Source organism: Nicotiana tabacum, chromosome 2 (assembly GCF_000715075.1).
Source record: "Nicotiana tabacum cultivar K326 chromosome 2, ASM71507v2, whole genome shotgun sequence".
NCBI lineage: Eukaryota > Viridiplantae > Streptophyta > Magnoliopsida > Solanales > Solanaceae > Nicotiana > Nicotiana tabacum.
In genome coordinates this window covers 81,747,092-81,758,591 of record NC_134081.1, presented here as the reverse complement: position 1 = coordinate 81,758,591, position 11,500 = coordinate 81,747,092, and the positions used below count along the sequence as shown (strand labels likewise).

The following is an 11,500-nucleotide window of genomic DNA, read 5'->3' as shown; positions in this document are numbered from 1 at the left end:
AATATTGTTCAATTTACAGTAGCCGACATGGAGGTTCCACCTTTACATCCCGGACCTGCCACGCTAGAGCTACTGTTGCTATAAGGCGAGCATAGGTCATCATACATATGGGAGGGACAGTTACTGGCCCAGACGTTCCGTGCCAGGAGAGTAGACGATATGTGGGACTTTCTTAGGGCCCACCCTCTCCATCCCCGTATAGTCAGACGCCTCCAGCATACGAATTTTTATAGGATTGTGGAGATCGGCCGGTTGCAGTTGGATTGGTCGTTGATCACGGCCCTGATAGAGCGGTGGCGACCGGAGATGCACACATTCCATTTGTCCATTGGCGAGGCCACTATCACGCTTCAGGACGTGGAGGTCCTGTATGGGCTGCCTCTTGATGGACACTATGGTTCTTTGTCGAATGCCATTAGAGTATATACAGGTTTGCAGTACCTGGAGATGCTGCAGCGGCTCACCGATTTCCAGCCACCGGATGAGACTGCATTGATTAGGGCCAGTTGTCTGCAGTTGACGCCCGTCCGACAGCATTTGGAGGCAATGCACGCTGACATCATAGATGATACACCGGAGCTTCATATTCACCGGTACACGAGATTGATGTTGTTGCTTATGTTTGGAGGGGTTTTGTTCCCGAACACTTCGGGAACAAAAATAGTGAAAAATAGTGTTCACAAATAGTGTCCACGTCTCTTGGCTTTCATTGGCACAAATAGCAAAAGTTAAGGGAAATATACTTCCATTAACATTTACTGCAACGGCGATCAACATCTTAATAGCATACTTTCCATAGACATGAGTGCCGTCTATGGATATTACCGGCCGGCAATGCAGAAAATCATCAATTGCTGGTTTAAATGCCCAGAACACATATTTGAATATATGTTCTGGTATTTCCGAACTCCGCTCAAGCTTCCATTCAACAACAGTCCCGGAGTTAAAGTGTTGCAATGCACCTATGTACCTGGGTAAAGATGCAAAGGACTTATCCCAGTTACCATAAACAATTTCAAACGCACGTTTGTGCCCGAGAAATACCTTTCTTTTGGTAATGGTGCACCCATATTCCTGGTTTAAGAGAGTGCCAAGTCATCACATAAGGCCTTATATATATATATATATATATATATATATATATATAAATAACAATCAAAACAAATATTATATTAAAAGTAATGCAATACAATAGATAACAACCAAACAGTGACAGATAATTCTTTTTTTTTTTTTAAAAAAGTTTTGAACCCATTGCATTTTTCATTTTAGGATGCCTTTTCCTCCTCAATTATTTTCCATTTTTTTTGTAGAAACCTTTTCTTGGATTGTGAAACCAATATCTCAATAATCATATGCCTTACGACATGTATAAATCAACTATTTCAAGTATATGGTTATCGCTGGTATATATATATATAGAATCTAAATCAGATGTAAAAGACTACGACGATATATAGTTTTGATCTTTCCCCTTACTTTATAATTATGTATTTAATTATAAGATGTTTAAATAATTTATACGCTCTTTTCTCCTCTAATAATTTCTTGCGAAGCTTTAATTATTAACATAGTCTTTTTTCTCTTTTATAATTTTTTTTTTTACTAAAGAAATGACTTGCAAATAATTAATTTATTATTAAACTTTTTCGATTGTGTTTCGAAAGCTTTTTAAGAGTCATAATTTCAGTTTCCCTGCCCATTTCATTTTGATAAGTTTGAAAATCCTTAAGAATTCCTTGGAGGGGGCAAAATACATATTTGACCGGTCGACCGAAACTAATTGCATTCTCCAACTATATATAATTATATATATATATTCTTGACTATTATTTTTGGGAACGATTAAAAATGTACATTTCTTAAGAATATCAATATGATGGCCATGTGGTGACTTGGTATTTTTGTAGGACCATAAAATCTATTTTTTCTCATGTTTCCTCTTTTATTTTCCACCTCATTTTAAAAATCTCAAAAGCCTCTGAAAAAAGTTACTAATTAATATTTTTATACAATAATAATATCAGTTTTGCACAACAATTATATAGGAATGGAAGCCAAGAGGAGTTATCACCAACTTAATATCCCAGAACGAGAGTTAAAAGAACTCTAGAATGAGAGTCTAGAGTGAGAACTAGATAATTCTAGAGAGAGCATTCTACAAATAAATGGAAGGCATGATTCCAAAATTATACTTTAGATCCTTCTGACACCACTTACAAATAGAGGTAATACACTAGTTGTGCGTGCTCAAGTAAAAAAGGAGTAAGCAAATTAAGAGTGCTAGCAAGAAGTGTGAGAGCAAAAGATTTTGAGTATAAGATCCAAGCCGATTCTTAATTTGCAATAATAAAATTCAAGTGGCGAACAACCAACTGTGCTCAATATAAGAATGTGTCAATAATTTTGAAACGGACTAATTAAGAAATAATGTAAACAAAATAAAATTAAGGGACTAACATTTATCTGTAAATATAATTGTTAATAAAGATTATTAATTACATTAATTAATATTATTTATGAACAAGGCTAGAGGACTTATGTTGAATATATACTTTATTCTATAATTGAGTATTAACTTCTCTTCTTGTCCTAACACTCGCAAGTTACCTTGTTAAGTTTGGAGATTCCTTGATTTCTTGGAAGTCCAAGAAACAATCGACTGTTTCCAGAAACTCAGCGGAGGCAGAATATAGAAGTCTAGCATCTACTGTTGCTGAAGTTGTGGGGATTCTTGGTTTGTTCATGAGCTGGGCGTGCAACATACTTTATCAGTACCTATACATTGTGACAGTAAGTCCGCGATTCAGATTGATGCGAACCCTGTGTTCCACGAGCGAACCAAACACATTGACATTGATTATCACTTCATTTGTGAAAAGGTTCAACAAGGACTTGTTCGCACACTTTATGTCGCTACTGCTGAGCAGCAAGCTGACTTACTTACCAAAGGTCTTGGTAGAGCACAACATGACTACTTAGTTTCCAAGCTAGGAATGAAGAATATCTTCATACCTCCTAGCTTGAGGGGGTGTAAAGGATAGCTTAAGTTAACTATAGTCAGTATACTAGTTAGTTGTAACCATGGTTAGCTATTGTTTAGTTACTTGTACAGCTGTCAATTAATTGTCTAGATGGCAGTTACATACAATTGTATCAGCTTCATTTTTTACATAAGATTGAATCAGAAACTATTCCAATTTACTCTCACTCTAAGTTCGACTCTTTTTATCCTATCTCATAAATTCAACCAACACACGGATTTAACAATAACCCGGCCACTTCACCCTCTTGCTAGTACCTTCCCCAAAGGCGAATCTATAATTAGTTTACTTTGTTTAACGGGAAAGACACGTGCAGGAAGAATGGTGATAAGCTTTACACATGTATCTATATTTAAATTAACTTATTGGCGTAGGTTTATTTTTAAAGAAATTGTTAAGTAAGTTATGTTGATAATGTTTATTAATTGAAAGAAATTAATATTAAAAAGGGCAAATCTGTCCAATTATATTTTATTTATATTTATTTTAAATAGGTTTAAAGAATGATTACAAGAAAATTAAAATAAGGGAGGTAAACGTAATATCGTAAATCACCAGAGAGGTCAGTGTGACAGGGCGAAACTTGAAGGGACGTCTCTGAAATATTCCGAAAAATAAATTGATAAGTGATACTCTGATTAATAGCACAACGACTTTGATCAATCCCAAACTAGCTGCGGTTAGCGGTATGAATCCTCTATATCCATTCTGTTCGATTCAGGCAAATTTTTATATTAATACTGGTAATTAATATATCTTTTAAGACAGATAATTAACATCAAGCGTTGCAACCTAAATTCATAATTCGTAGTAGATAGTTAAAAATCATTCAAAATGGATTAGGATTTAGGGTTTATATCTCGCGATAGATAAAGAAGAGGAATTGGGAGCAGGACGGAGTAAGAGCGAGAGAGAAATAGGAGAATGTACAACTCAAATTCGCCGGAGAAAGAGATGCAGCGGAGCAAGTAGACTTGCAAGAGAGTATCAGATGCTGATATGGGTCGGATATTAGTGTATCACTGTGTGTCTGTGTCCAGTGTTGGCATGCCAATGAAGCATTGATTTTAACATGAGATGGTTTGCCAATTCATTTATTCGAAAGTGCATTTTTCAGCTTTCGTTATTTTTAAGAGGCTAGACTTTCGTTAGCTGATATTATTGTGATAGAAAAATAGATATATGACTTTATTCCATAATTTCATCAAGTATATAAATTATATCTTTTTCTTCTTCACATATTGAATTGAAAGTCAGACCGAATATGATACAAGGTTATAACACAATGCAAGTCGAATATAGTATAAAAATTTTCTCTTATGAGTTATTTAACTCCAACTTCGAGTTATTTAAATCAATGGATTCCGAATGTCGGATGACTAAAAAAAGATATATACGTGAACGATGTCTTAGGTATAAGTGCAAAGGCTTTATTGAACTCATATAACTTCAAATCTACCCGAGATAAAACATCGTCCCCATAAGATGTTTGGTTTATGCTTGCTGCAGCATGTATCTGGCACTACCAAATATATAGCCATATACTATTTCGGCATATCTTATGGGACATTATAGTGCTTATTTTGAGTTCTCCAGAGATACAAAGCTTGTTCGGATAATATATATACCTAGTTTTCAACGTAGGTAAAAAGACGTATACGACACTCTAAAGCCAAATAATAACTCCCTACTCAACCAATCCTTGAACAAAAGTCACGCCAGTAGAACTCAACCACGAGCCGCCTTGAATCAGCTCAGCCACCGTAAACGGCATCGCCTCAGCAGGATTAGTTATGATATGGTAACCCGGCCACTTCACCCTCTTGCCAGTACCTGCACCAGAGGCGGATCTATAATTTAGATATGATGAATTAAACATTTAAGTTACTTAACATTAAACTCATTGTAAGTTCGAAATAATTGATTCGCAGTTGATTTGTTAAAGTTTAGTTGTTTTATGCATAAATATTTATGTTTCGTGTAAAAAATATTGGGTTTTCTAACCTGCACCAGGTCCATTGTTCATGTACTCCCCATAGTATAATGTCTTCAAGGCAAAATCTCCACTCCACTCAGACCAACCAGCTGGATCTATGAGATCACCTAGGTATGATTCCATCACTACAGTTCTTGAATACTCCTTCCATGGCCTACCAAGATATGTTTTGTATTCACTCTTAACTGGTTCAAGGTCTGGACTCGCTATTATGTCACAGAATTGAATTGAAGTTCCCGTGGCCTGATTTGGATCTGTACGGCCTTGTGCAGTCACCATGTTTTTCTGGTTTTTACCAGGTTTTCTAGGTACAAGTTGGCATTTCTGGAATACAACTGCTGCATTACCAAATATGAAGTCGACAGTACCTGCAGAGACGGATTCAAAATTTAAACGTAATCATACAATCCTTAAAGTTTTCAGTGTTGAACTTATTGTAGTTCAAATTGAACCTATGTACATGCGCTCCCTAAGTACCTGTTACGTAGCAGTCTCTATAGAATTGCCTTAGAGAATGTGCATAAAGGGTATCTTGATAAGCATCAATACGACAACGATTTATGAGTGACATATCAGCTCCGACCCGAAGTGCCACTGCTTGGTGTTTCTCTGGTCCTGCTGTATTTTGTATACAGATGTCTTGCAGTATAAATCCTTGGCCAACTGCAGCTGCAATAGGATGAAATTCATTAGTATTAAAGGCGTAGCATAGATTTCAAATTTATGAGTTTTAGATTTTAAGAATGACTTCTAGTACTAATAACTAAGTTCTAAATTTAATATTTGTGTATATCTAATAAATTTTTAACATAAATATACTATTTAAGCAAAAATTGTTATGTTCGGCCGAAAAAGTAGCAGCGCTAGCTCTGCCGGGACTTGTATAACACTTGTTCCTTAACCAAGAGATGAATGCCAAAAACACCAGTAGGAACAAATTTTAACTGCCAAAGGAGTAAAATAATAGGGTAGGGGACCATTATGTTGCGGAAGCCAAACGTATATAGTGTGAATGAGTCACAACTACTATACCAAAAATTATGACAACCACTAAATAATAAACAAGACAATAAGACAACAATAAAAGAACACCAGAATTTACGAGGTTCGGCCAATTTTGCCTACTTCCTCGGACACAAACAATATTTTATTCCACTCCAAAATTACAAGTGAAATAATACTAAAGAGAGAAGATACAAATGCCTTAAGAAGATAAAAGGCAAATGAGAGGTGTGTTTAAATCCTAAACATTAGGCCTCCTTTTATAGGGTGAAATTTCCATTCAAAATTGTCATCCACCGATGTGGTACTTTTGCCAATTTCAACAAATCTCCACCTTGGCAAAATTTCACATCTTCAATTTTCTCTCAGTAACAAATTTTAGTTGTGTCTTCATCTTCAATCTTTAGTGTTCAACAATGTTGATCAAATCCAAACAATGTTGAAACTTGACCGCAGTCACCACTTTTGTCAGCATATCAGCAGGGTTCTCCGTAGTATGAATTTTCTTCACCGTGACTCCACCTTCTTCTATGATTTCTCGTACGAAATGATACCGAACATCAATGTGCTTCGTCCTTGCATGATAAACTTGGTTCTTCGCTAATTGAATAGCACTTTGACTATCACAAAAAATCGTTATATTTTTTTGTTCAATACCAAGCTTCTCTATAAGACGAACAGGTTTCGTTATTGTCCTTTTTGGCCTGCTAGTTGCTATTGATTCAAGTTGTTGTCGAGGTTCCTGAGTTGGAATCTCCCTTTCTACTGGCTCTTCTTCCAGAGGGTAATCTTCATGAGTTTCCTCCTCTGCTTCTTGTGTAGGAAAAATAAATTTTCCCTCAAACTCCACCTGCTTTGACGCACCACCAGTTTGTTTGACATCTTCAACTGTCACCTTATCTGTTATGGCAGATTCATCAAAGGTAACATCTCTGCTGAATATAATATTCCTTGTCTCTGGACACCATAAGCGGTATCCTTTGACTCCAGAAGTAATCCCCATAAATATAGCCTTCTTTGCTCTCGGATTCAATTTTGACTCTTTCACATGATAGTATGCAATTGAGCCAAACACGTGCAAAGAGTCATAATCTACAGCAGGTTTTCCATACCATTTTTCAAATGGTGTCTTGCCATCAATAGCAGTAGATGGTAGACGATTAATGAAGTGGCATGTATATGTAATTGCCTCAGCCCAAAATTCTTTGCCCAAGCCAGCATTGGACAATATACACCGTACCTTCTCCAGTAAAGTCCGGTTTATACGTTCTGCCACTCCATTCTATTGTGGTGTATGTCTGACAGTGAAGTGTCGGACGATGCCATCATTTTCACAGACCTTATTGAAATGATCATTTTTGTATTCACCTCCATTGTCTGTGCGAATACACTTGATCCTCCTGCCTGTTTGATTCTCCACTATCGTTTTCCATTTGAGAAAAATTCCCAACACTTCATCTTTCCTCTTCATTGTATACACCCACACTCTTCGGAAAAAATCATCAACAAAGGTTACAAAATAGTGCTTCCCACCCAATGAAGGTGTTTTGGAAGCACCCCAAATATCAGAGTGTACATAATCCAAAATGCCTTTAGTATTATGGATCGCTGTACCAAATTTAACCCTTGTCTGTTTTCCTTTGACACAATGCTCGCAAAACTCCAAGTTGCAAGTCTTTACGCCTTTTAACAATCCTTGATTAGATAGAGCTTTCAAGGATTTTCCTCCAGCATGTCCCAAGCGCATGTGCCATATCCTGGTTGCTTCTGCCTCTTTGTCATCACTGGATGTCACTGTTGATGTCCCAATAACTGTGCTACCACGATAGCAGTACATGTTATTGTTCTTCCGATTGGCCTTCATTACCACTAGTGCACCGGAGCATATTCTCATCACTCCACTTTCTGCAATGATTTTGAACCCTTTTGATTCTAGGGCTCCCACAGAGATGAGATTCTTCTTCAAACCCGGTACATATCGAACATCTGTTAATGTTCTGATCATTCCATCATGGCTCCTTAATCTTATTGAACCAATGCCATATGAGGTAAGAGGGTTGTTATCCGCTGTGTGGATGACTCCATATTCTCCTTCTTGAAAATTCACGAACCAGTCCTTGTTGGGACACATATGATAGCTACAAGCCGAGTCCATCAACCATATGTCTGATGATGTTGATAACTCTGTTGTAACTAATGAGAAGTCTGAATCATCACAATCAGCTACATTTGAATCCATAATGGCCTTTCCATTGTTATGTCTGGCCTTATTCTTCAACTTCGGACAGTCTTTCTTCCAGTGTCCCTTTTTTCGACAAAAGGCACATTCATCTTTGCTGGGTCTAGATCTCGACTTGGATCTTCCCTTCTTAGTCCTCGTTTGATTTTGAGGACGACCCCTCACAATTAGTGCTTCTCCTTCTCCGCCCTTATGTTTTTCTCTCTTTCTTTGTTCATAGCTGTACAAAGCCGAACAAACTTCTCTGAGAGAAATTTCGTCATTTCCATGGAGTAGAATAGTTTCAAGGTGCTCGTACTCATTAGGAAGTGACCCCAACAATATCAAGGCCAAGTCACCATCATCAAAAGTTGCATCCATATTTTGCAAATCTGTGACCAACTTATTGAAACTGGTGATATGTTCATTCATTGTGGTACCAGGAACATAGGTGAAGCGAAACAGTCTCTTCTTCATGTACAATTTATTTTGACTGTATTTCTTCAAAAATTTATCCTCCAGTGCTTTTCATAATTTACTTGCAGAAGTTTTCTTTGTGTATGGATATTTCTGCTCTCTAGCAAGGTAGGATCGAATGGTACCGCAAGCAACACGATTGATAATTTTTCAATCTTCTTCTCCAATAACATCTGGCTTCTTTTCTTCAATGGCAAGATCTAGCCCTTGTTGAAAAAGAACATTTAGAATCTCGCCTTGCCACATCCCAAAATGTCCTGACCCGTCAAAAATTTCTACAGCAAATTTCGCATTTGACACAATTCTTGTCATAAGCGAAGATGCCAACGATGACGTATTATTGACACTTGATGTAGATTCTTCTTGTTTACTATCTCCCATTTTGACACAAATATTATTTAGTAGCTGACGACACAAATCAAGATTATTTCCTTTCTGGTGTGGAAGATCAGACTAAGCTGCAACCGCAGAGCATACTCAGACAAAACCTTGACTCAGTTACCAAGATAGATCTTTTCTGATGTGGAAGATCAGACTATGCTGCAACCACAGAGCATACTTAGACAGTACCTTGGCTCTGATACCAATTGTTGCGGAAGCCAAATGTATATAGTGTGAATGAGTCACAACTACTATACCAAAAATTATGACAACCACTAAATAATAAACAAGACAATAAGACAACAATAAAAGAACACCAGAATTTACGAGGTTCGGCCAATTTTGCCTACTTCCTCGGACACAAACAATATTTTATTCCACTCCAAAATTACAAGTGAAATAATACTAAAGAGAAAAGATACAAATGCCTTAAGAAGATAAAAGACAAATAAGAGGTGTGTTTAAATCCTAAACATTAGGCCTCCTTTTATAGGGTGAAATTTCCATTCACGATGTGGTACTTTTGCCAATTTCAACACATTATACATATAGATGAATCTTATTCAAGTGCGAGAGGGCCTTGAATCATGATATATTAATGCAACTCATAATCGATCTGGTGGCTAGTTAAGCAAGGATGGGCTGGACAGAGAGGCTGTATAGCCAATAATCAACAACTCATTTAATGCAAATTAATAGGAAGCATAAAATATATTTTTTTCCCTTTTAACCCCCAAGTCTTAGCAGACCATCAACTGGAGGAGGTGTGAAGAGGTAATTTTAATTAAAGTGCGTTGCTTTAACAGTTCATATTATGTGCATCCATGTAAAAACTACTCGTAATATTACATATCAGGTCAACCTTATTATCATTCCTAATGGTGACTTAAAAAGTGGAGTAGTAACTTCTTATAACCAATTAAAGTGTACTAATTTTATAAATAAAAAAATTACGTATATAAGTTAAACTCTTACTTTAATACACCATAGGTCCATAGTTGACCAATCATGGAAATTTTGGAGGACCTGAGCTAATTTGACCAAATAAGGAAAAAGGAATAAGTAGTCTGATAAACTGAAGACTTACCAAGAGTGGCAGAGCGGAAGGTGGTTGATCCATCCACAACATTAAGGCTACCAGTGATAATGGTAGAATTCATGCCATCGCCAACAATCATCAAGTTCATTTTCTTCTTAGTCACCTCTACATTTTCTTTGTAGGTTCCTTTCTTGACGTAGATCACGTATCGGTTCTTGCTCTTATCTGGTGCTGCAGCAACTGCTTCAGTAAGTGTTTGATAATCCCCTGATCCATCTTGTGCTACCACTGCATTAGCTTTAATGTCCTTTGCTGAACTCTCCAATAGCTTCCTGTCACTTGAACTTACCCATGGTATTTTCCCTAAAAGAGGCCTGAAAACTTCCTCATTTGGATCAGTTGTTACAGAAGCAAGAATTGCCAAAGCAGTTTTGGCTCTTGAGATCAACTCTTCAAGAATTGTTCCAGTTGAAGCAGTGTTACTTAGGGAATCAAGCCCATCTAAACATGTGACGTGGTTAGTAAGCATCCCACTTAGCCAGATTTGTGCATTGGCATGTGCCAAACGGCTTCTTGATTTACCAAGTGCTGCAATTGAGTCAGTCACTAACTCAATTGACAGGTCAAGGAGCTCAAGACAGTCTGCTAAAGCTCCTTTGTGACTAATGTCATTGATCTGGTTTCTGATCTTGTGAACCACTGGAATTGCACTGTTCATGTGATGGACATATTTCACTAGGAATTTTTGCAGAACAGCAACTCCATGTGAATCAGATGTAACAATTCCATTGGATACTAATTCAGAGACATAACTGAGGCAGAGTTGGGAGTCTTGTGCAGACTCACATAGTTGTGGAGCAGGTAAAGATGATATTTTAGAATGCTCAAGCTCAAATTGATATGGAGCAACAAGAAAAACAACTGAGAAGAGAGCAACAACAAAGGTTATGACAAAAGTGAGGATCTTGCAGCTGATTATGGGATTTTGCTTGGGTGTCTCTCGAAACAGAGGTTGGTAAGGAGTAGCCATTTCACAAGTTTGTTAATTGTCTTTTGAAAGACTTTCACTCGACTTAGTATATATAACAGCCTCAGCAAAATGGAACAAACATCGGCACGATTAGCTCGCTATTAATGCTTCTTAGAAACAGGGGCGGCTCAAGCACTTGATATGTGAGCCTTAAATTTTTAAAAGAAATATTATAATGTATATTTTTATTTGAAGTCTATTTTCTAACTTTTTAAGATACAAAGTTTTTAATAATTTTTTATAATCGATTTCTTCTAATAATTCCTTATGAATTGATAACGAAATCTTGGAGAAAGAATGTGAGCAATGAAAT

General features: G+C 36.9%; 1 protein-coding gene across 1 annotated transcript; it reads right to left on the bottom strand.

Annotated features, from left to right (window-relative positions):
- Positions 1-4,344: 4,344 nt before the first annotated feature.
- LOC107796992 (pectinesterase 2.1-like) lies at positions 4,345-11,252 on the bottom strand. Its single transcript, XM_075235336.1, has 4 exons — positions 10,206-11,252; positions 5,518-5,709; positions 5,049-5,408; positions 4,345-4,877 (listed from the first exon to the last, which is right to left on the bottom strand). Exons 1-4 carry the CDS (start codon positions 11,185-11,187, stop codon positions 4,732-4,734), a joined length of 1,680 nt encoding a protein of 559 aa, XP_075091437.1. The 5' UTR covers positions 11,188-11,252; the 3' UTR covers positions 4,345-4,731.
- Between the last annotated feature and the right edge of the window lie 248 nt (positions 11,253-11,500).